This window comes from Drosophila sulfurigaster, chromosome 2L, assembly GCF_023558435.1.
Source record: "Drosophila sulfurigaster albostrigata strain 15112-1811.04 chromosome 2L, ASM2355843v2, whole genome shotgun sequence".
NCBI lineage: Eukaryota > Metazoa > Arthropoda > Insecta > Diptera > Drosophilidae > Drosophila > Drosophila sulfurigaster.
The window spans coordinates 16,397,070-16,423,520 of record NC_084881.1 but is presented as its reverse complement, the minus strand read 5'-3'; the positions used below and the strand labels follow the sequence as shown (position 1 = coordinate 16,423,520).

The 26,451-nt window shown below is 38.0% G+C and overlaps 2 protein-coding genes across 2 annotated transcripts in view; one reads left to right on the top strand and one right to left on the bottom strand.

Moving 5' to 3' along the window:
* The window catches only part of LOC133845919 (serine-rich adhesin for platelets), a 100,290-nt gene that overhangs the window by 13,316 nt on the left and 60,523 nt on the right, over positions 1-26,451 (top strand). The window contains exon 2 of the mRNA XM_062280989.1: positions 9,400-12,689. Within this exon, the coding sequence (XP_062136973.1) occupies positions 9,400-12,689 (3,290 nt within the window). The remainder of the gene's footprint in view (positions 1-9,399; positions 12,690-26,451) is intronic.
* On the bottom strand, positions 17,384-18,504 carry LOC133850698 (proteasome subunit alpha type-2-like). The gene is made up of 3 exons (XM_062286858.1): positions 18,363-18,504; positions 18,236-18,310; positions 17,384-18,202 (listed from the first exon to the last, which is right to left on the bottom strand). The coding sequence occupies exons 1-3, from the start codon at positions 18,394-18,396 to the stop codon at positions 17,463-17,465; spliced, it is 849 nt and encodes a 282-aa protein (XP_062142842.1). The 5' UTR covers positions 18,397-18,504; the 3' UTR covers positions 17,384-17,462.

Here is a 26,451-nt window from a genome sequence, read left to right as displayed (position 1 = left end):
AAAAAAAAAAACAGTTTCACAGTTTTGTTGTTCAGTGTAAGAAACGAAGTTTTTATGTGTGTACGTGACAGTCAGCATTTTCCTGCACTTTCCACACACTCTTTCCTTTTTTTTCTTGCACCCGAAGTGAGGGGGAATTTGGGTCAACTACTATCGACTGGCAGTTGTTGCCTTTCAAACTGTCAGCGACACGAAAAACGAGTCGAGGCGAGTCGAGTGGAGTGGAAAAGAGGAAAAAAGTGTTGCGGCAGTCACTAGAGAGATGGACAGTGTTCGTTGTTGGGTTGTTAGGTCGTTGTTGGATTTGGCTTGTGGAAGCCACTCAAGTGCAGTGAAATTTGATTTCAATTGCCATATGATTTTTCCAAAATGCAATAAGAAAAGTGCAGAAAAAGTAAGGGTGTGGTAACGAGCAACTCGAGTAAGACACGTCAATACTAAGGCTGGGAAATGGAAATGTTGGCTTAAATAATTTAGTTGATTACGTGGTTACAAACTTCCAAATGTCCGAGCTGCTGCTTTAAGTGCTGCTTTTATTATGGGTAAAAATATGAAGCAAATGAATTGCAAATGCAATTAAAAGAAAAACAGATTTATTTCCAAATGCAATTTCTTTATTAATTAAATATGAATTTCGTAATCAATTAGTTAATTTTATTATTAAGAAATTCAATTCAATTATACTCAACTTTACTACAAAATGTAAAGCATACTTTTTGGGATGTAATAAATACATCAGCTAGCTTAATTGGAAATAATTGATGCCTAGCTCTGATTGCCACTTATCGCTGCTAAGTAATGTGATTCAGAGCAAACAACTATTTAATTGAACAAGCATTATTTGTCTCTTAGTAGAATAATTATTTTGCTGTTTATTTTGCAAACTTATTGTTATCACATTTCGCATTTAAATTTTAAGACATTTGTCAATTAGTTGTCAAACAATTAGTAGACAAAATGTCTCCTTTACTTCATTTGCCATCTGCTCATCATCTGTTCTAACTAATTGCAGTGCAAGCAACAAATATCTTGCTGCTCACTAATTGAGCTGCAAAGTTTCTTTACAAAAGCTGGCAAGCTTAACTCATTACTCATCATCAGTTATGTGAGTGGCTCATCAAATATTTGGCAACTCTTTCAATGGCAAATTTTGCTATTTTCCCTCTTATTCGAATTTCAATTTTCCATCTTCTTTCATTTGGAAATCAGAGACGCACACATGCGTGCATACAACAGAATGTTGTCAGTCATAAACCACATTCACAATGTGCATTACGAAATCCCAGAAAGCCACAGACAACTGAAACATACTGCGCAATTCACCAGACGAGAGACAATGTTGCAGACAACACAACAGCAACAGCAGACAACAGACAACAGAACAAGGCTAACAATGTTAGCAAAAGATAATAAACATTACCGCAAAATGTTCAGCAGCTTCATTATTGTCAACAGTTTTTGGCCAGACCATTTTGGCCATTTTGCCCCATTTTGTCCATTTTGTAATTAAACCCCAATAGAGAAATGCAATAATTTTGTGTATCGAAGCGGTTAATGAGTGGCAGCTTTGCATTTTGCGATAATGCAACGTGAACTTGCCACACAGCAATAATGTGTGTTCGTTTAATGGCTCGTAACTTCTGACCTTCAAACAAAGCAAACCACCGCCATCACTTTGCCAGCTGCTGCTTTAAAATGCACACTTTCAAATCAATTTTATCAATTGCAATTGCATTTGCAATTTGGAAAATTACTTGGGGGAAAGGTGGGAGAAAGCACTCCAATAAGGTGTGGATAGCCAAGGGGACTCATCCATTCAATGGCTGCAATGAAACGATTTACATTTGAAATGTTTGTTGTTGCCGGCCGCCTTGTGCTCAGCTTGCCTCAAAAATTTCTTTAGTAAATTGCATAAAGCTTCTCGCTTGCAACGAACACGGCATCCCAGAGTGTGGTTGGGGGCACGTACATTTTATCCTGTTGCACTGCTGCTGCCCCATTTGATAAATGTCCACTCTGTGGCAGAGTCTTGATTCTCTGGAGCATGATAAATTACGTTACATATTCTTAAAACGAGTCTCACATACCAAGCATTGCTTAGAGAAAATTGGAAAATGTAGAAAACGTACGTGACGCTGCGAAACGCTGTGAAACTCATTAGCGACAGCTTGGCAAGTTTTCCTTCCAACACTTTTTTTATTACTTGTTTATCAGACATGTGTAGCATTCTTTTACCAACAAGAGATTACAGTTAAACGAAATGTATTCTTAATTCAACTTGCATAACTTTAAATAGACTCTTTCTTTTGCTTTTTCGTGCAGTAATCCGTTTATTCGTACCAGCGATAAAATCTCTTCTTAATTACAGCGTCACCTAAATATAGTAGACATCGCACAACTTAAGCTGCTCTAAGCCCACTTGCCACACGTGTTGCGCAAATGTTTGCGTCACATTAATTTTCAGCTGAATTTCCAGCTAAACGCACATTAAATAAAACCTTAGCACACACATAATGGAAATTCTTAGGGCAATCATAAGAAACTCGTTTATCAAAAAGGCGGTTTTATTCTTCCAAATGTTCTTTTCACTTTGAACACCTCCATTTCCCTTTCTTTATACCCACGCAGTTCACAATACAAATTAAAATGGCAAATGTTTTTTATACTTCCACCTCCCACATTTTTTGTTTGCCTTTTGTTATGACCTTTGCTTATTGCGTGGCTGTTTATATACCCTGCAGCAGCTATTAAATGACTATGAAAAAGGGTATAATAAAGTTGGCTAATGGACTGCGGGCGTTTACAGTGAGGAGATTGCAGTATTGAGCTGAAATTTATTATCTCCTGCCTGGAGTTGAAAAGGTATTTAGGACGGTTCGTGTTAATTTCCAATTTTACAATTATTTAACACGGGAAGTATTTGAAGTATTTAAATTTGAATTGGAATTTATTTTAGGGTATTTACTGTTATGGCTTGCCTTATAGTCGGTAGCGGTTATACTAGATTTTTCTCTCATTTTTCCGCTGGAAAAGCCATTTTGCCATGGGTGGTCGGCTTTTTAATCTGCGCATAAAAGTATGCAACGATTTTCTGTGCTCATTTTCTGCGAACAGCAGGCGAGATATGAGTAGAAGAAGAAATATCTTTTAAAATCCAGCTCTAGTTCGTATTCGATTTGCAACTATGGCTGAACATTGTCGTCGTCGTCTCATCCATCTCACAGCATGTGTTTTGCTTAACGACTTTGCCTCTGCAACTGGCTGGCCAAGAGTTGCACATAAATTTAGTTACAAGTATGTGCCGGGGATGCGCCTAAGGGGACAATATCGAGTGTAAAATATGTCGAGCTTAACTCTCCAACATTAATTGTCTCGCTGACAGTCCGAATTTGACTCATTCTCCTCTTGCTCATGTCTGTCCTCCATCTGTTTTTCGTTTATTCGCAAGTCTCCGTCTAGTCGCCATAAAAATGATTTAATTTTACACACGACTGCGGACTTGTCCAAAATGATTGCCTCTCTTTTCTCAGAAGAGAATGAAAGAAATAAGAAAAATATAAAACGAGGCGCATTTTTTAACATACTCTCTCACTCCCACATGGCCTGAAAATGGTCCGACTTGACGTTACTCTGTAAACAACTTGAAATTATTGATTTATTCTATTTTCATATAGAGTAACAAAGTAGATGGAAGTTTAACGAAGTTTTTTTTTGTAACATCTAAAAATTTAACTAAACTCTTTGTTTTTGGCTCAAACTGTCTTTATGAAGGACACAGCTTATGATTTATGTGCTGAGTTGTGCTTTTCTCATAATTTCAAACAGCTGTCACACATACGCTGCTGAAGAGAATTTTAAAACACACACACTCTCAAGCATTTTGTGCAATATTAAAAACGTTGCGCAGACTTTTCCAATTTATTGATGATTTCTGCCAGACGTTTCTTCATGCATAATAAAAGATTGCTGCGCATATTGGCAAAGTGCGCCGCAAAGTATGCTTTAAAATTGTCAAGCAATTCAAATTATTTCCGCATTTGCATTTTGGGATGGTAATAAAGTTAAGGAGCATGTTTTGCTTTGTAAGCAGACAAAAATTAAATAATAAAGACACAATTTGACTCCTTAAAAGAGCAACTTTGAAATTTGATAACTTTATTTAGTATGCTTTTAAATTACAAAGATTTTAAAGTTACTTCGTAATAAAAATCATTCTGTGATAGTTTGTAACCCTTTGGAATATAAACTTTAAAGCCCTAAAATATCTTTCAACTTGGTTAGTTTCATATCTCTGCTTCTTATTAAATTACTGAAGTTTGCCAGCGTAATTGTAAAGTCTGTTTGCATTTCATGAATATGTAATCTTGAATTATTTGCAGTCAGTTTCATTGCGCAATGCAAATGTTTGGCTTTAAGTTTTCTGTTTCATTTGCAGTTGGGTTCATAGCCCAAAAATGTTGCCCAGTTTTCCGGGGGCGTCTCATTTCCCAATGGCTGCCAAGATAAGCCGCTTACTGAATGCCTCCGTTGATGGATACGAGCTAATGGCTTGTGAAAATGTTGCTAGTCCAGTTGTAAAATATACGAGGCAAGTCGAAACGACGACTCGCCGGGTTAAGTTGATTGAGCTGTTCAACTGAGAACAGGACAGTGAGTAGCAGAAATAAATAGACAGGCTGTCAGTCTTGTGGGTGTAGATAGATAAGCTAAGCAACCAACTCACATGTCTTAGGGCTTAAATAAAATATTTAAAGTCTCTCCATAGCATATGGAATGTGACCTTTAGCGTCTTCAAAGGAGGCCAGAACTAGAGGCGCGAGTACTTAGTAATTTAAAATTGCACTCGCGTAAGATTTTAATGAGCTTGTGCTTCAGTAAATTGCTCCAATTAACTTTTCAATTGCTTCTTAGAAAATGTTAACCTAATTAACAAATATGTGGCAATTATGTTGCTTAAGAAACTTGCGAGGTGTTGTGCTGAAAAGTATTTAAATAATTTATTTTGAATTACAAAATTAGTCATGGAAAGATGATTATGCTTTAAAAAATGAAGAAAAATGAACAAATGATAAAAATTCAAGTTTTACTAACATGTCTTTAACTTAAAAAGCTACATACAAATATTATTCAAAATACTACACCAACCAAGACCTGGATATATTTATTTTTGGCAAATGTTAATTCAATATTGTCGATGGGGCAAAACAATTGTTATCATTCAACGCATTGTTGATCTCATTCCATATTCATTTGCTTGCAAATATCAAATATTTGCATATTGATTAGGCTATTTAGCTGTTTTGGGTAGTAGCATTTCGGGTATTCATGTCGAAATCAAAGATTTGCATTCGATATGCATATCAAATGTCAGCTCAACAAACATTGCCTATCATATCTACTATGGTAAATAGACTCTGAAATGTTCCATAATTTTCCGAATACAAATGTATTTCTTGCAGCGTTAAATCTCCGACAATCGTTATTGATTACCTATCGAAATTATGCATGCATAGACTGAACTAATTCACAGAAACATATTCATACATACACTGGAATAGGAAAACGCAATACAGAATATTACCATAGAATGTTACAATTCCAAAATTGCCAAAGAGGGAACTAAGAATTTATTGGATCTAATCTAATATTTTAATAGTCCATTGAAAAGTCAAAGCTTTTGTTACCAAGTCAACAATTTGAGAATCGCAAAAAGATGTGAATATTTAGCTCTTTTATCTAAAAAGCTAAATTGTCGTGTTCAAAATGTCATCATAAAGAAATTTAAAAGCATTTCGAGATTTTCAACTGATAACGTAAAGTGTGCTATATAAACGAAGCGCAGTGTATAAATACGCTTACACATGCAACTCTTTGAATTTATGCAATATCCTAACCGAAACTGTCCTCAAGTTGGGTCCGCCTCCCTTTGGTTTTTCGCTTCTTTAGCGTTAACTGTTATTAATACTCATGCCAAGCGACCGCCCCCCGCTTTACAGTTGTCGATATGCATGTGCTGTGTGTATAAATCGATAAATTTTATTTAGTTCCGTTCGCTGGCTTTCCTTGCTGCCTCCCACCTCATGCGCCAGCCCCACCGCCACATCCGTTGTGCTGTCAGGCTAAGGACAGACAGCTTGCGCTTAACCCACATATCAGTATTTATATACCCTGTAATGGAGGGAAACAGAGAAAAGCTTTGAGGTTGCACCAATTGAGAAATTTAACTAGGTCTTTAATAATAAAATTCGAATCTATTACTGGCAATACTGGCGCCATCTATCGTCTATTATGTAGCCAACTGTCTAAGAATACTGTTCAATTTGTTTGATATAAGATTTACAGGGTATTTCTTAGCCAAGTGAAATATGCTGTTTGGTTGTACATACATTGTACATCAGACTTTTCTTTTTTGGTTATTATCTTTTTTTTTGCTTTATTAAATTCAACCACTTTTACTTCTGCTTCTTGCTCCCTTTTCCATTCTGTGTTCGTTTGACTTTGTTTTCCGCCTGCGTTATGACAATATTTCCACATTTGTGTTTTGCTCGTTGCGTGTTGCGTTTTTTCATGCTGTCTCCTTGTTTTTTATTGTCTCCTTGCCAATTGCCGGTTTGTCGGTGATACAAATATTTTAGTATTGTCATATTGTATGGAGACAAATATTGTGAAGCAGATTGTACAGATTGTATGAGATCTGTGTGCTGGTTTAAAAACAGCATAAACTATGGGAGGAGTATTAAAAGTGTTGTAAAAAGATTTAAGAATATTGAATAATACAGTCCAGTAATTTGAATTATAAATATTTAATGAAAGCGTAATAATACGTATGCTAAAAACAGAAGAAAATAATACATGCTTCAAATTAAATTAAGAACTTAACCTTTTCATATTTATTTATTTTTATTTTACTAATTTCATACTTATTTATTTTTATTTTAAATACATATAAAATATAATCATTCATATTATTATTTATATTAATTCATGAGTAGTTGCAAGTTGAGTTCTGACGTTTGCAAGCTGTTTTAAAATGCGTCCCTCGATTAATCAGTTATTTATAGGCTGGCGGTCCTTTTGCAATCGTAGAACGCTCGTTAATAAACCTTCACGCCATATTGAGCCATAAACAATGTTCATTATAACCAGCATTCCCTTGAGCTCTTATCGTCTGCCATTTACCCTCGGAGCCGCAGTTGCAGTTCTCTTCTTTCTCCTTGCTCTCGCTGCGTGTCATATTGCAATAATTATGGGCCACATATGCGAACTGGCTGCGAAATGAACAATTTGCAACGCCTCTCGTGGCCTTTCCTCCGCGGTCACCTCCCGTGCTTTTCTTTTCCTTTGCTTTGCTCAGCGTGATGCAGGCAAACTTTGTGCATTTTCTAGTTGATAACAATCATTGAGTTGTGTGTGCATTGGGTTTGGGTTCTCGGGTGCTGCCTGGTAAAACTTTCGACATTTTCTATATAACGGGCGCGGAAAAAAGTTCAAGGACATTTACCAATAGAATGTTGCTTGCTTGGCAAGGTTGCTTTCAATTCAATGAAGCAACCAGGAGGAGGCCTTATGCTTGATTTTCCTTAACTTGGTCCGTCTGTGTCGAGAATTACGTTTTTCGATTAACCCCAAGACTGTGTGTAAACTGCATCGAACTACATTTAATACTTGTATTTGCGGCTTTTTCAACTGACTTTGAGTTCACTTATATATGAGTATGTGTGGCCAAAACTTTTGTTGTCTTTGCTAAACGATAATATTAAAAGTTTTGTGTGCTTAGGCAAATTGTTTTCAAATTTGCGGAAAGAAACTTCTTTTGCTTGCTTAAAATGGAAAATTTAGAGAGATAAAGACTGAAAAATATACATTTTGTGAATAAAATGTGAAGTATAGTAACTAAGTTAAACTAATTTGAATTAAATACGAACATATAATTATAAGAATTAGAAAAAATTGGTTTAATCTGAAATAATTGTTTTATATTCTAGAATTTTCAAGTTTAGGGTTGAAAACTTCTCTTTGGAAATAAAAATAATAATAGATATCTGCTTATATTGTCAAACAAGTTTTGTGTACCATTTGACAGCTGAACGTTGTTTCTTTTCTAGTGAAATGTATTCCTTGGGGATCTGTCACTCCATGATTACCACGTATATCCATTACCCCAAAAAGTTTCGCCATTTACTGGCCTCTTAAACATAAGTTATCTATTACAATCTCACAGCCACACACACGTGCTTAATTAGCTCTTTCTCTGTCGCTGTCGCTGCTCTAATGCTGTAATATAATTACATGATTAAAGCCAGTCGTGAACACGTGGAATTTCATAAAGAATTTAACACAGCCCGAAACGGAGCCCCATTTAATTATATTAGACTGCAATTAGCTATTCGTTAAGCTTGCAGAAAACAACCCCTAAGAAACCAGAGTAAGGCAATGAAGTGGAATAAAGGTGACCAACTAAGGAGATTCTCTATAGAAATAACTTTTTTATTTTAAATTTTCTTTGAGTTACCTTTTATTTTTATGCTTATTTTTTATAAGGCGTCTTGACTTTTTCTTGTTCTCTTCTGTTTATTAAAATTTGTCACTCTAAGTATCTGAGTATTATCTCTGAATATAACACTGTGAATGATGTTCAAAAATATATTTATATTTTTTTTTTATTTTCTAATTTATTTTCCTGTTTTAACTCTCTGAATGTCACTATTAAATTTATGATTATTATTCGTATTCATATTTTTAATCCCTTTCTACTCTTCTTTTTAGATTTTAGCCTGTTCTATAATATTTTCTCGCTATCTTAACATTCGCTCTTGTCAATCCTTTTATGCCTCGTTTCGTTTTCTATTCCTTCAACAAACTTTAAACTAGCATACCCCATTGCACTGGGACTACAGGTTATACAAATAGCTGTGTCCTCAAATTGCATAGCCTGATGACATCAGCGTATGGCAACCCTACTGTCTTTACGCCTCACCCCCGCGTTACACGTCTCCACCCCCTGCCCTTAGCACGTTCGGTTGCTACCCTGTTTTAAAGTACGTTGAACTGGTGCCAAGTGGAAACGCCCCAGTGAACTACATTGCAGGGTGGCGCCAGCCAAAAAGTCTGAGCACGTGCGTTGCTGCAACGTCAGCGGGGTGCGGCAGGGTGGTCAACAGACTGGTTGGCGCCACCGCCGAAAAAACTAACTACGCACTTGCCGGGGGAGAGAAAGAAAGAAAGAGAGAGAGAGAGGGAGAGGGAGAGTTAGAGAGTTGACTTGGTCAAGACGACAGCTGCCGCAATCTGTTGAGGCAGTTTACGGCATTCGTTCAACGATTGAGGGTGTCGCTCGTTTAGCTCGATTTTTACTTTTTGAATAACAAAATTTTCTCGCATTTTTCGTATCATTTACAGGATCCAGCAACGACGCGAATTCCACGCTTGGATGGCATGTCGCGCATTCCATCGCCGGGAAGATTTGGTGGCACCTCAGCCACCACCTCACACATTCGCCCGCCCACAGCCACAGCCACCGCATTGAAGTCCCCGACACAAATCTTTCATGCTCCCGCCTTGCCGACGGCCAGCAAGAAGCGTCCCATCAGCTCGTATCATCCGACGGTGACGCCGCTTCACGATCTGGGCGCCAACATCAAGAAGAGCGCTTCGGGGCAGCGTCTAAATAACGCGGTCAGTTTGATCGGCGAACGCACGACAACGGTGCTGAAAAAGTACTTTGGTCAGGCAAAGATTGGCACAGGAAGTGCAACTCCCTCACAGCTCATGACCAGCTCCTTGCCACAAACACCGCTGCCAGCTGCAAAGCAGCAACAACAACAGCAGCAGCTGCAGCAGCCGCAACAGTTGCAACAGCAATTGCAGCTTACGAGCAGCACGCCAATTCCGCTGATGCGTTCCGAGACCTTTGTGTGCGATGAGGAGACGTCTGAGAAGGAGCAGCAGACTCTAATTGCTCACCGCATCAATCTGGAGAGCACGAGACTCTCGAGCGTGGGATTCGGACGCACCTTGGACATGGACAGCACAATGAGTGTGAGCAACAAGACGAGCAGCATGAATAGAACGCGTCCCGTTGTTGATCGAACTCTAACCGGGATGACAGCTGGCAATGATGCCACTCAAGTGTTGGCGGGCAGCAGCTGTGGCCGCGATCGCACACGTCCTGTCATTCAGACAACTCAGTTGAGCACACAGAGTCTCGATCTGACCAAGAGCATGGATCAATTGCCGTTGTTGGAGCACATGTCCATACCCTCGGGTCTGGATATGCTGAGCGCACAGTCGGAGCTGGAGGAGCAACAGGCCAGCAGCGAGTTGGTTGCGGATTTGGATGTCACTATGACGGCGCTGGCGCCGGATAAAACCAACTTGAAGCTGCCGCTCAATTCGACCGTCAATACCGAACGCTTGCTGGACATTAGCGGACTGGAATCGCCGGCGAGGCACATACAACTCTTGAATTTGACGCGAGAGTTTCTGGAGCAGACGTCACCACAATTGTCAAGTGCTGCCACAGCTGCTGGCGGAGGAGGAAACGGACGTCGTTCGATTGGACAACAATCGCTGGTTCACCTAACACCGCAATCGGCCACAACAACGCCGCTTGGGGCACGTTTCCAGTACACGCCGGTGCCGGTGCATTTGCTCTCGCCACTGTTGAAGGCGGCACGCAGTGATCTTGTGTTGCCCACACGCACACCGGACGGGGAGTTGCCCCATCTCGATGGCGCGCTGGCGGGTGTGGTGCACTGCGGTGCAATGCGGAATGCGCCACGCACACGCTACAGTTTTGGTCTGGAGTTGCCGGAGTGTACGTTGGACTCTTCTATTGAGTTAGTGGAGAGTTCGTTCTCGGCATCGCAACAGCAGCTGCAACAGTTGCAGCAGCAATTGTTTAGGAGGCACAGCTTTGATCTAGATGAGAGCCTGGGCATTTTGACGCCGGATCAGATGAAGGAGTTCCTGGACTCGTCATCGCAACACAATCAGAGTCATCAGCAGTTGGAATTGCAATTGGCGGCAGTGCAGCAGCATCATCAGCAGCAACTACAACACCAACATCAACTTCAACAGCAGCAACAACATTTGCAGCTGCAGCAACAGCTGCGCATGGAGCAGACGCCATCGCCCGAGGAGTTGCCACTGGATCCCATCGAGCCGCAGCTGGTGTCAGCCATAGCCATTGCACCCCTTGTGCCAGCCACAGCAGCGGTGACGACAACAGCAGTAGCTGCGGCTGCAGCAGCAAGCACAAATGCCAAGCAGCTGAGCAACAGTTTCATTACCAGCGTGACCAGTGTGACCAGCCTCGATACGGGCTATCAGGGCGATGGAGAGATGTCGCGTCCCGCTTCCCGCGGCGCCTGCGATCATTCGCCCAGCAATGGCCCCCACTTGGGTCGCGTCAGTCGTCAGCCTAGTTTTCCACCAATGCCAGCGGCGCCAATGCGACGTCAAGATCCGATGACCGACTCGGATTTCTTCACCGAATCCGATGCGGATGATGTGTTGCAGCGTGGCGATCGACGCGCCCAAGTCATTGATGGTCAGCTTTATGGACCAGCAGCGGGAATGCAGCCGAGTGCCTCGGTGCCGCAGATGGAGGATTCATGCATGGAATCCTCGGGTATTTTCACTGATGTGGAGAATCGCTGTGATGAGGAAATGCGGTTGCCAGAGCTGGAAGTCGATGTGGATGATGTGGGGGATGTCGATGTCGATATGTCACCCGATGACTCCACGCAAACCATGCGCAAAGCTCAAGGTCAAGCTCAGTCGGTCAATCAACAGCAACAACAAAGTCTCCACAACACAACTCTACAACAACAGCGTCCGCTCTCTTCGTCATCGGCAGCGACGCTTTCGCTCTCCAATCGCACCTCATACTGCAGCGTCGACGGCGGCAGCGCGAAGAGCTTTTGCGACGAAGCTTTCAGCAGCAACAGCAGCAGCTGCGCCGGCAGCGAGCAGCGATCGTCGGCAGCGCTTTCAGTACAGCGCGCAGCGTCGCCGCGTCAACAACACGTCGCTTCGTCGTTAACATCGCTCTGCACCGTTGAGAACTTGTCGTCGAGCTCATCGCTCGCCGCGTCGCCAAAAGCAACAAAGATAAAAACCACAACAGTAACTACAACAACAAGTGCGGCAGGCAAAGCTTCTCCAATTCAAGCAACAAAAACAACAACGCCGCGCAGTGCAAAAACACAAAACGCGCGTAAATCGCATACGCCCAATAAATGGGATGCCGTTATGCATAAAATCGCCAGCAATAAGTCAACAATTAAAACAAATTATAGTGATGTGAAATCCAAAGTGTCCACAACGCGTGCCGCCAACATGGCCGGACCGCCAAACGGTGCAACGGCAGCCACATCTGGCAACGCCACCACCACTTCTAATAGCCCCACTAGCAGCGGCAGTCCGCGCATCACGCCCTCGGTGCGTCGCTCGCCCTCTGTGACGCCCTCAAATGTCAAGCGCAGCAGCGTCAACAGCAACAGCAACAGCAGCTCCAAGTCGCCGTCATCGGTGACCACGACGCCGGCGTCGACGTCAACACGGCAGCCACAGGATAAAGGCTCAGTTGGCGCCGGCGTCAGCGTTTTTGCGCGTCTCGCAAAGTCTCCGACATCGCCCACAGCGTCGAGTGCAGCAAAGCGGTTGCAGCCAGTGCTAATTAATCGGTAAGTCACAAACAGTTGTACTAATTAGCAAAGTCTTAAACCTAATTGAAATATAATTCGATTTAAAAGACATTACATTTTGAATTAGGTTCTTATCATTGTAAAGAAACTCTGAAAATCTTGACTGATTGTCTATAATATTTTTTCGTTTTTATTAAACATAGAAATAGTGATACATTTCAAACAGAATATTAAATTAGAATTGTTTATAGGATATTTGTGATTGGTTCTAGTAATGGTTTAATCTTCATCTACAAAATGAATATTTGTGGTTTCACACAATGATGATAAAAAACACTATTGAATTTATGCCCGACAAAATTTCATATATTTAGAAGTTTTAATCATGTTTCTGTTTTTGACACGAAACATAAAATAATTTCTCTAGAGTCGACTGAGTGAAACTTTTACGTTGATTTTCTTGTTTCATTTTCGACCCGCATAAAATTTTTAAATTTTTTGTCAAAAGTAATTTTAATTTTTTTCCTTATCTTTTTATTTTAATAATCGCAACAATTTCACGCTGTGTTTTTTTAAGATTCTTCTCAAATGCTTGATTGTGAATTTTCTCCTTTCAATCTCAAGACATTTCGCTACGGTCCCTAATTAATATTTGAATTTCGTTGTAGCATCTTTTTAGCATATTTGAAAGTAGCTGAGTTATCTTATCTGCTTATCAGCTGGATGCCAAGTTTATCAAAAGAATGAAACGCCGCGTTGGCTCCTTATCTATGGCAGCGGCGTCTTGATTGATTTCTTGTGTTCCACATTTCGTTTATAAGGCTATCGAATTCACTGTTAATAGCCATCGTTCACCTGCGAGCGATAAAGTCACTCGCAGTAGAATGTGTTGCCAGTGCATTCACTAAATTCAGTTCAGGGTCAGGTAGAGAACTGATCGAACAACATAATTGATTGATATGATTAACATACAAATTGTTTAGCTGTCAGCGCATTGAAATCTAATTAGCTGGAGAGTTTATGCAATGAGTTTATTTGGAATTAGAAACAATAACTAGATGATGTCAGCTGAAATACTGAGAAACATAAAAATATTGAGCTGGGAATTGCAATCTCTGTTGATAACATGAAGTAAATGGCAACAGAAATCTTCGTAACTCATCTCGAAACTGTCTTAATAGTCCAACTGGGCCATGTACAACAGTGTTTGTCATAAAGCAACGAACACTAATTTCACAAATGTTCATTATTTACGTATCCCAGCTGTGATGTCAGAGCTCTCTTCCTGTAAATATGCGAATGTCACAACAAATTAAGCACATTGAGGAGACCAAACCCAAACCACAAACCCAAACCAAAAAAAAATTGTCCCAAAAGTCAACTATTTATGAGTAAAACAAACGCGACAAAGAGAGACAAACATACACAAAGATAGAGGGAGACAAACAAATAGAGACAACAAGGCAACTTGTGCAATTTATTGGACCCGTGTCGTGTATATTAAACATCATTTGTCGAGGGGGCGCTTAGCATTTAAACTAGACAAGCGAGGAGTGCGGGGGAGGAGGGGCAGGAGTGGCGCCTAGGCCTGGCTAGGGGAAGGTGCGGTTGTTTTTGTTGTTGCTGTTGTTCTTGTTGTGTGCGTTGAGCTTAATTTCACAGCAATTTTTTGGCATTAAAAATGAGACTCACACATGAGTTGAGCCAACTTTTGTCTCGTCATGTGAACTGACAAATGCTCTCGTTCCCGTTCCGGCCCAAGGGTCGTATGTGCATTATACAAATTAATATGAAACTCGCCGAAAGCCGAGACTGTGGCAAAGAGTGGAGACGGGGGGATATCAAGAACAAAGCTAGCAAAATTAATACCACTGAACTTTGAATTTTATTTTTATTTCATTTCTTGTTTTTTTGGGGAGCAGCTCAACGCAAAAAACTGCTGAAAACAAAGCAAAACAAAATGCTCAATTAATTCGACTGCGAGGGTCGTCGTTTTTTTGCTATTATATATATTTTATTTCGTTTAGCCAGAATAGTTGTTTTACTGCTTGAAATTGCAACATAGCAAATGGCAAGAAGAAAACAACACAACGATAAATGCTGTAAATCAAATAGCTAAAATAATCAGCCAATCGCTTAAGCTGTTCTCGCAGTTTGTTTCGCTCTGTCTCCGTCTCCGTCTCTATCTTAGCGATAACAGGTCGTATACGTCATGCAAATTCATTAGATAAAAACATTTGCTTGCGTTCACATTATTTTTTACGATTGAGCGTTGCATTTGATGACTTAAATCTAGTTTGGTGCTTTAAATAGCTGAGACAAAGCAAGTTTGCATTGATTACGTCTATAAATGTAATTTATACGGTCAGATAGTTCAGTGATTGTAAATTTATATAGCTTGAAGTTTGTTTATACATTTTTTAAGTTTTTGTAACACAAACCGATAGAATATGATTTCTGTTCGAAATTTGAATATGATGAAATACGTCATATTGTTTTGTCTGTAAACATCAGATAATTTATTGGGCGCCACGAGCCGCATTCTGAAGTTGCTTACAATATTTTTTGTGCCTAGCAAACCACAAAGGCAACAATAGCAACAACAACAACAAATGCAAAGCAGCCGCCAATTGCAGCAATAACATCAACAAATCACAAATTATTGTTGATGTTTGGTTGTGTGTGCGAGCAGCGAGCGAGTGTGTCACATTTGGTATGTAAGTGCGAGAAGATTTTACTCAGATGCCGGCAACAACAACAATAAAAAATAACGACAAAAACAAGCTGCAGCTATGTAGCTAGCGCACGAACTGTGAATGGATGTGAATGTATCATGAAGTGTGCGCAACGCTATCTTTTGCCTCTTTTTTTTTCTCGTATTTTTTCGTGACGAGAAGTGTGTGAAAAACGCCCAAGCTCAAGCTCAAGTCAAGTGAGTTGTTGTACGCTTTATCTGTATCTGTGTAGCTTTATCTGTATCTGTATTTGTATCTGTATCTTTACTATGTAGCTGGATTTGTTGTAGGTACTCAGCGCGCATAGTTCTGCGGATTTGCGTATTACGTAAAGTTGCTGCGAGCATGTCGAAGATATTATCGACATTTGGGTGAAATGAATGAACCCTGAAGAATTGTTAATTTATTTATTTATTAATGGGGCACTTAAGTAAAACATTTATGTGAGTTGTTTCATAGTTTCTAAAATACTTGGATTAGCTTGAAGTTCATTTTAATTTACAGACATGAGATCACTGCCAAGTGCAGCCAGCCTAAACAAAACAAATGATTCAGCGAGTGAGATAATATACACATTTGACATGAGATAACCTTCCGAGCAGAGAGTCAAGTTCTATGCACAAATTGTAGATAACTTTATTATGATTATCTGCTTGGACATTTCCATCAAATTTATGCGCAGTTCGAAGTGTCTTCCATTTAATTTAACGATTTAACAAATGGACAACTGATTGACCACACCACAAAAAAAAAAGAAAGAAACAGCATTGAAATCCATTAACGACTTACATAACTCAAAGCATATTTCGATACGAAAATATAAGTGCTGACTAAAGCAGACCAAAAGCAAACCAAAGCAAAGCAAAGCACGGGGCACAGCACACACTAATTGCTATTTGTGGGCTTTGGTCTGGGTCTCTCGCTGTGGCTTGTGGGCCTGTAACACATGTTATCAGCCCATGGAGCATGGAGCCAACGTGCACGTTGTAGTTGTAGATAAACACACAAAAAAAAAGTCAGAAAAAACTAACGAAAACAAACGGAGATACATGGGCATGAAAAATGCCATAAATTTTGAACAAGGTCACAACAAGAAACAGAACAACAATTAGGAAACACATAGAGTACAGTCGAAGCAGCCAAATGCCAGAAGCTAGCTAATGCTAATATTGATTTTAAGCTGAAATAATTGCCTGTGAAAAACGATCTTTAACGCTCAGACAGAATCGAAAGTTTTCAATACCAAAATCCTAAGTCGAAAATTTATGCATTGTAAGCGCTTCATTAACACGAGTCCGTGAAACTTTGTATACGAGTCGAGTATGCTTTTTGTTTGTCTTTTTGCCAGGTCATAAAGTAGAAGCCGCTTATGTGATGGTCAGACACGAGATAAGAGAATGTTGCTGTACACTGTAAAAATTTCAGATTCCTTTTATGGCAAAACAATGCACAATGCCTGAGAACTGAAAAGTTCTTAGATTGAAAGAATTTTTTAAAGAAATTCAAATTTAGGGTAGTAAAGATTTATATCAGAGAGAGTAACTAAATTACGGCTATTAAGACAATTGTTGATGATGCAAATATAATTTAGTGAAGATATATTTAACTATAAACTACGATACTACATTTTAAGTTTTAGTAAATTATAAAAAAAACAAATAAGAAAGCTACATTCGGGTTTGCTCGATTGTGAGATACCCAATAAAACCATATTATAAAATGATGTTAAAAAAATATATCGCATATATACCTAATATACCGAAAGATGTATTTGGTATATTAATATAGTACTACATTCAAAATATACCATATAATACAAAAAAGATTCAATTGACGTTTTGTAATACAAAAGTTTTCATATAATAATTTCTTCGATTTTTATCCGATGGCAACAAAATTTTCTCTATCTGTTATAGTAACTGCGACGAAGTCATAATACCATTCTCCCCTCTGGGTAGCAGGTATACAAATTGAAATCCCGCAAATTCAATAATAATATTTTTAGAATTATGTTTTATATTTCTCAAAAACGTAACTTTTATAGAATTGTTCATTCTTGAAACGTTAATGCGTTTAACTATTTCACAACTTCTGGATATTTGAGAGTAAATAACGTGTATAAATTCTCCGAGATAACCTCCTTACTTAAATATCGAAAGCCCTTGCAATCAATGATGCCAACATCTAGTTCGAATGGACAAACCACATCCGTTTCAAGAGCCAATGTTAAGGCGTGAATACCAAAAAGAATGGTCGACTCAACCGTAGTAGTATCACTTAGGTTCACTTTCTTCAGATACTCATTGGCTTCCTTGGCATTACGTCCAATGCACGCAAAGTTGGGCGACTTCAAGGTGCCATAAGAATCAAGTTGATGGAGGTGTCCGTGATCATTTGACCAGTTGCCAATGAGCAATTGAATGGCAAAGGGTCGCAATTTGGGCAACTGAGCATTTTTCAATATAGTTTTTCTCAGATCGTTTGCCACTTGTTTGCCCCTAATCTCTGCATTGTGCTTCATTACATTGTCGTAATACAACTTGACCGCCGATTTGGTTAACTCCCGAAAGTCACCGGCTAAACCGGCATATGCAATCGCAATGTACTTCGAGATATTTTCCATCCTCATAATGGAATCACATACAACTAAGCAATTCGCCTGCATCTTGGCAGCCACAATGACGACACTGCTTTGGGTCGCTATAGCGATCGTTGGTAGATCGTTATTCATTACCTGCTCGGCAAAATTCAATTGTTGAATTTGTGCCTCGAGGATATCAGTCTGAAGTGTTTCTGGTTCATCGTTAGAAGCAGCTCCTATGAAGTGCTCTAGTCCAATTTCAAACTCACCTTTTTCAGCATTTACTATTTGTTCAGATCCTATTGTTGGCAATTCCTCAAGTAATTCAGGCAAGTCCACTTCATCTATGTTAACCATTATTTGTAGTACATCTTTCAACACTTTTGTTTAACTTACATATATCTTCCATATCTGAATCATCGCTGTTCATTTTGTAAATTGTAAGAAATTAGCGAAGAATTTCAAGCTTGAATTCTATTGAGCAACTTAATAGAGTAATTGAATAACTAGCTTATATGAACTACGATATTATTTGCAAAGCCTGCTTTTCAGATCTTAAAGTGTTATCTGAAACCCTTTCTTATATATCATATCATATTCTTGATATAACTAAGTTTTTCCTAGGTGTACACAGACATAATAAATATGAGTAAATACATTTTGCATTCAACTTTTCCCTTGTCTGTGTAGTTTTTATGACTTTGACCTTTTGCTGTTGCCTTAATGCTAATGATCGTGACGGCCAGATAAACTAGCCATAAAATGTCGTTGGGGTTATTAATAATAATAAAAGTTGCCCATCATCATCAAACTCTCGAACTCAATTGAAAATGCTATAGCTGAAACTGAAACTGAAGCCACTGGTGCTGAAAATGAAAGCTTCATGTTGATGCTGATGACAAGCTATTGAATGCTAATAAAGTTATCTATCAACACACACTCGACTGTGTGTGTGTGTGTCTGATGTGTGTGCCTCTTGCGTTGTCTTGTGCCCTGTTTGCATGTCATATGCAGAGCACCAGCTGTAAATAAATTGAGGCAACAGGCACAGGCCATGGTGGCAAATACTCGTTGCGCTGTTTTGACAAGTGTCACGAGAGCTGTCAACACGCTCGACGTTGATAAAATACAGACAAGCCAGTATAAAAAACCAAGCAGAAGAACTGGAAATGATCAACGGACAAATGCGCTGTAATTTAGGGGAAAAAATCCGACTCTAGGAAACCTGTTATCTGAGATTTTAGTAGTAAATTCTTTGCGCTATATCTAATCAAAGTAACCCAAATATAATCAGAAACATGAAGGTTTTTCTATCAAAAATATGCTTATTTTAGCTCATATAAAACTTCTATTACAAGGTCTGTTAAAGTCATAGAAAAAAGCACTTAAAAAAATATCTATCTAATAATACATTATTCTGTTTGTCATTTTGATTAAACTACTCTCTACGTAGAGGGTATTTTTTTTTATACATGCTGCAACTATTTAACGCCCACAAAATATTGCAAGCGCGTTGTTGCAATTAAAAATACAAGCCGCGTCTTAAATAAATTTTTCATTTACGTTTTGTTGTTGATTTTTGTTTTTTGAACTTAATTACACATTATGCAATATTTTCAAGCAAGATATTTTGGGGGGGTTTGTTTTTTTTATGCCTTCAGCCAAATGCGTGAAAAATTTAAAAACCGTAACAAGTTGAAGGCACATTCGCCACCATCAAAACACACGCCCCTTTCAACCCGAGGCGGTACTTTTTTAATAGCGTTGAACTGTAAACAGCCAAAGCGAAGAGCAAAAAAAAAGAAGTCAAGAAAATAAGCAAATAGCGAAACGAGTTTTTTTTAGCGGTAGAAAAATGTAGAAAAGTAGCTCCCACTGGGTTGAAAATTATTTGTGTTGCTTTTTGCATAATTTTTGTTCACCTTTTGTTTACATTATTAATATAAAAGTTTTTTTTTTTGATATACACTTTGTGGCTGGCGAATTTATAAATTGTGTGTTGAAGCTGCTTGTTTTGTTTAATGTTTATAAATATGCATTGAATTGTCTGCCATCTGCCGGTTAATTAGAATAACATATATTTATACGAGCGAAGAATTTATGAACTTGATTGGTCAGTCTTGATTAGGTGGCGATCGAGCATTAAGATATCTTTTAGATGAAGCCAAATTTCGCTTTCTTGTATAGCTTAATTTAAACTCCATTTATACCATATTGTAGAGAACCGTTAAATTTGATTTCTGAGAACAAATCTGCGTGGGATGTAGAATAAAATTATTTCAAATTAGTCATTTGTTTGTGTGCCATTAATAAGCAACCAAAACCTATAAAAAAAACTAATGCGGAAAATATATGAGCTAATATATCGATCAAGTTTATTTTGAATGTAATTTAAATGAACAATTTTATGCAGCGGAAGTTTTTGCAGCAATTGGATAAACAAATTGCGCCCAAAAACTCAACGGAAATGCTATCAAAAATAGCTCACAGGAATTCAAATAGAGCATGAATATGATTTATTTTTTCTTTCGATGAACTAAATTCATAAATTCAATACAATTTTGCAGCCACAATTACGCAATTCGCTGATGATGAAAGCTACAAAATTTCACCTGATTTGAATGATAAACATACGCAAATTATATAAAATAAAAATGGGTCCGGCAAATATTGACAACTCACAGCTCGTTATGGATATCACAAAAGGCAAATGGCAACAGTTTTCAAAGCGGAACAAAGTGCAAACATTATTCGTCTGCCCTTCAGAAGGGCAAAAGCAGCGTGTAACATTTTTGTTGTACAGAGAGAGATATATATATATAATTTCCGTAGGGAAATAAGGTATTCATGATGTTTTTCCTCTGGGCTGTCAATCCTACAATTTGTTATCGCACAATTGTTTGTTTATTCAACAAATGAGCTGAGCACAAATGTAAATTTCAACTAGAAAGATTGAAAGTTTAAATTAAACCTGTCGAAGCCTTAAGCCGCAACAGTTTAAACTTAAACTAAATCTAAAACTTTTAGCCAACAGCTTCAATTTCCCTTGGGTAAACTAAGTTCCCCTTCTCTCGTTTTTGCCACAAATAAATTTGTTAAGCTCTATTTGCGCTTGTAATTTGTAAGTGAAAAATCAACAAAAGAGTTGCCCAAAAACTTGTTTGCAAATTGTGGCGAGTTCTCATTCTCATTCTCGTTGTTGTTCTCGTTGTCGTTCTCGTTTCAAGCCACCCGAAAAAAACCATTTGTATAAATGTAAATTTCTATTATACATAGTATATAAATATACTATATAGAGCTGACCCTGAACTTGCGGTCTGAGCTCAGCTTGGTCGATTGAGCAGCGTGTGAATATTTATACGCTAATCAATGTGCGACTCTTATTTATGGGCGTGTGCTTCAAATATGTTTTCGAGTAAATAACAAATTCAGCTTAAGTATTCGCCGGATTACGTGTTTGAGGGCAAACGCAAATGGCCTATGACACGTGGGTCATAACCGCATATGCTGTAAGACTGTAAAGGCCATAAAGCCCGCTCTTGGGGACTTTGGTGGACTGCGGACGTTGTATCCATATGAAGATTGAGTTAGACATAAAACCAACTTGGCTTGGATTCAAAAAAATATAAAACTCTGCGGTGTGCTTTACTGATTCTTGAATTTGTTTGAACTTGAATTTGCTTGATTAAAGAAAAGAATTTGTTTTAATTATTATTGCGAGAAGAACTTTGATACTTTAAAGTTCAAAGTTCATTTTTGTGATTTAATTATTCAAATTTTTGCAAGTTTACTTCGAAAAAAAGTCATTAACTATAAAAAAGAAGGCACTTTTTTGAGTTTTGTTTTTGTTGCACTGTTCTCAAGAACACAGTAAGTTTACTTTTAAAAAATAGTTTTCCATAAGTTACTTTGAAACTTCTTCGTTCTTTAAAATTCTTTACTACCTTTTCTTTAGTTCATCTCAAACTTTTGTGTCACCATTAATCTTCGGCAAACGATTGGTTTGCTAATTGAATATTAATCTATAAAATATGTCATAGGAATCAAAGTTATAAATGACTGTTGGCATTCACTGAATAGAGCGACCCAAAACTAGCAAAAAGAATACAATAAAAAATAAATGTAGACAGGTATCGCATTCTAATGAAATGTCGACTTAAATAAATCTTAAAACCAAATTTGCATTTGACGTTGTAACGTAAGTTTCATTGAAAAATGCAACGGGCACGTTTTGAGAATCATTTTTTTCGCCTTTTTTCTTTTCAGCAATGCTTTTATTATAAGGTTTCCATTTCAATTTGTGCGCAGCTTTTTGATAACGTTATTAATTGTTGTGCTTGGGGAGAGTAGCTTTTTGTTTTTGCATTTGCTCCAGGGCGTCAATTTGTCAGCTTTTGTAATCCGGTTTTATGATGAGGATGAGACAATAATACAATCAATAAATACTTATTACGACCTAATTGGGAAAACGGTCAACGGTCATTTAATGAATATTTTTGCAATGATTAATGCATTTTAGTGAAATTTAATTCATTAGATCATATTATATATTTAGCAGTGAATTAACATAGTTTTTTGAGTTTAATTAAATCACTTAATTGGCTAAATAAATGATGCTATTTATATAGATTCTGGTTGCAAATTGGACATCATTAAATATATTCTCATAGATCATTTAGTTTGTTCATCAATCAAGAGCTGCTGGGGAAATTCATTGAAGCGCAAACCAAAGCAACGCTCAATCAATTTTAATGCAATTGTTCATGAAATTTTGCTAATGCAATTGCATTGTGTTGCATTTTTGTCGTCAATTAAGCTTATGCCGCAGAACCCATTGGAGAGTTGAGTCCGGCATTGCATTTAGCCATAATTGCATGCCACGCCATATAAAAAAAAATGTCGCTAGCTTTGTTGTTGTTGTTGCCACATTTGCATCCACAATTTATGCACAGTTTTTCTATGTTTTTCTTTTTGCTGGTTTTCTGCTTTCTTTTGCTCAGTAATTACGACAACTGTAGGGAATACAACTTGTGATTGCGCGTATAAGAAACGTGAAATTTGAAATTATAATGAAGTGGGGTTTTCCTTTTTTAAGGGACCTCAAAACTTGGCGGTTGTTAAGTTTATCACCAATGGAAATTGTTTATTAGCCAGTGCAGAAAGTGAAGTTGTGTCCAAGTAGATGAAAAGTTGCTGATAAATTTGCAATGATGAAAAAGTTGCATGATTAAAACCTCAAATCTAGCTTTAAAATTATATTTTATAAAAGTATAGAAATGACTTTTAAATGTAAATTTTTGTTATATGATGGATAGCTTTGCTTAAATGGAAATTAGTGCTGTCTTTGATTGATTTGCAAAGCAAAGAAAATATTTGTTGAGGTGAGAAATGTCACAACCAAACGACACATAATTGACTGAAGGTCTGCCACATGTTGACAACAGTTCAAAGACATTAGCAACTAATGATTTAATTAATGGTAATTGCTTTTATTACCCAACTTAATTATAGAAACTGAATAACCACAGTCGACAATTACATAGTGTTCGATATTGTGCCCAATAAATCTGCTTTCTTTGACTCAACTTCTCGATCTCTGTGCGCATTTAAATCTTCTTTGTGTTCATTAATTTGTAATTAGCTACGTTTGCATCGCATTTAGTTTGGCCTCTGTTAGCCTATTGCTTCCTTATGTACAATTGAAACACATGCAGAGATTAAGAGTATCCATAACACTCAAAAGTCCCACGTGCCCAATGCATTTTGATGGCATTTTAAGTGCCGAAACTAAGGCAACAGCTGCCGCGATATTCGTTCGTCAGCTCATCAACATTATCATCATTTGATACCAACGAAAAAAACAGAGAAGAGAAAGAAAGAAATGGAGGAAGGAAGAGACTGGGAAGCTACTAAAAAAGCCACGTGGCGACATTTGCACTGTGGGGCAATTTAGTGGGGAAAAAGTCAACACAAGACGATAGACAGTGAAGGAAAGAAAAAAAGGCGAGACAACAACAATTTATGTGAGCGTGAAAACAAATTGCCTTTCCGTATGGAAAATTATTGCATGTGCAGTCAAATAAAGTCAAGAGAAGAAAACCCTCAAAAGACAGACAGCGCCTGAAGTTGCAGTGGGGCACAATGTTGATGCAGCTACTGAGCACGCATAGGAATTGATGACAAATCATGAATTTGTCACAGCAACAAAACACACACACATCTAGAGAGAACTCAACGAGGGCACACACCTGCAAAGGAGGAGGTGGAGGTGGAGGAGAAGGAGAAGTTGTGGTGTAGAGTAGGCTAACAGGAAGAGTGAAGGCAGTGAAGCAGTCACGTCACAACAATGACCATTCGCATGTCTCATGCGTCACGTGAGGCATTTACGCAATCAACGCACACAGCCTCTCACTCTGCGTCTGCCTCCTTGTGCAGTTTGGTTGCCATGTTTACCGATTATACCCTGTACCTAGAGAGAGAGAGTAAAAGAGTAAGCTAAACTACGAATAGCTTATAAAGAGAGCAATGATAATACGCGTTGAGATGGAAAAGAAAGTTTTCAAATCGCGTTTTAAGGGAATAAAAAGAAGTTTATGGAGAGTGACAGCTTTAGCCTAATTTCTTAAGGTATAAATAGAAAAATGTTAGGAGTTTCTGTTTTGAATTAGTAAATAAATATATATATACATATATATATTCTAGAGTTTGTAAAAACAAGTAAGACTACAGTCGAGTGTGCTTTGAGATACTCGCTACCCATTGTTAATAAAAGCGAAATAGTGCGATATTAATGTTGAAATATACCGAATTAATATTCAGCAAAAATACTATAAATATACCAAAGGTTATATTTGGTACATTGATATATTCCAAGAATGCAAAATATACCAGATAGCCAAAGCATCTAAGACCCATATTAAGTAGGCATTTTTGCTCATACAAAAATATTTCTTAATTAACTTCTGCAATTTGATTATGTTAAATTCCTCAACAAAACTATTTATGCATATTTATGTAGAGATTTTTTAAGAGTTTTCTTAAAAGGAATTGATTTTACAACTTTTTGTCTATAATAATTAATTGTAAAATTTGTGCATTTTAAGTCTGAAACACTTCATTTTCATAATAACAATTATTATCAGAAAATTTTCTATTAAACAAAAAAAAAATATAGGCTTAATTGGTTAGGTGAATTTAAAGGTAAACAATGTAAAGAACATTATGTTCATTAAATAAGATATTTTTTAGAAGAGAATACATTTTGCATTATAATAATTAATAATTAGTTTAAAAATATTCCTAACGAACTTACAGGGTATCTTACAGAGCGTTTATCTTTCACACAGTTCTCTTAGTAGCATTGCGCTTGGGTATTTTAGCTTGGCAACATTTGAAGCACACCTACACACACACACCACAAAACAGCACACACCACCGCACAGCAGACACATCACAGCAGAGAACACCGCACCGCAGCGCAGAGTCCGAAGTAGTATCTCGAATCTGCCTTGAATGCGTTTTTGCACGTTTCGCAATGTAGAGCCAAAGTGTCAACAGAATGTGCTGCTGCTCGTCGGTTGCGTCTCCATTGGCAACTCATCTCTCAGTTCTCGCTTCGCACAATTCCAATTCCAATCGGATAGTATCGACTGAGTGTCGAGTATTATATAGTAAGAGGCGGCAGTAGTATCTCTTAGTGGGCCTGTGCCACATGTCGCAAGCGGCTTTTCGGCCTTTACAATTTGTCGTCGTCGTCGTCGTCCCCTTTGGTTTTTTTGTGTGTGTTTCGAAAATGTTTTACAAGTGAGTGAAATTTGTGTGTACGCTTCTGTTTTAGTTTTTCCCGTTGTGATTTGACTTTTTTTCCTTCGTTTTTCCTCTTTTTTTTTGTCTGGTGATATTTGATTGATGTTGTTGTGCAGCGACTTTGGATTTACTTCTCCGTTGCGACTCTTTATAAATTGGATATTAACTAATGAGCTTAAGCGATTTTTGGGGAGCCAAATGCTCTCTGTTTGGCCTTTTGTTTTGCTATGGTTTTTGTTGTGAAAGCGCCAGTTGAAAAGAAAATGGAAAGGGGAAGGTATCAAGGGGGGAGGAATAAGCATTTGTCTGCGCTGAACGATGTGTGTGTTCTTTCTATAGAAAACGAAATTGAAGAAGCTTTGTGGGAACCAAGTGTGAAAGAAGCATTGTGAAAGTCATTCATAAATAGAAAGACTCCAACTATGTGCTTCAATTTGATCTGCGAACAATGCTATTTGTTTGTTTACTCTTGTCTGCGTATAAAATAACAAAATTATTGCTGTGATTAACAGCTGTGTAATGAGATGTATTTGTTGCCTGATGAATTGGCAAAGTTACGGCCAAAACATTGTTAAGCATAGGTATGGCTAGCACTCTAATTGGCAGTTTGAAACTAATTTGAGGTTTTTATGAAGAACTTAAATGGGGGCATAAAAGCGAGGCAGAGAATAGTGTTGAT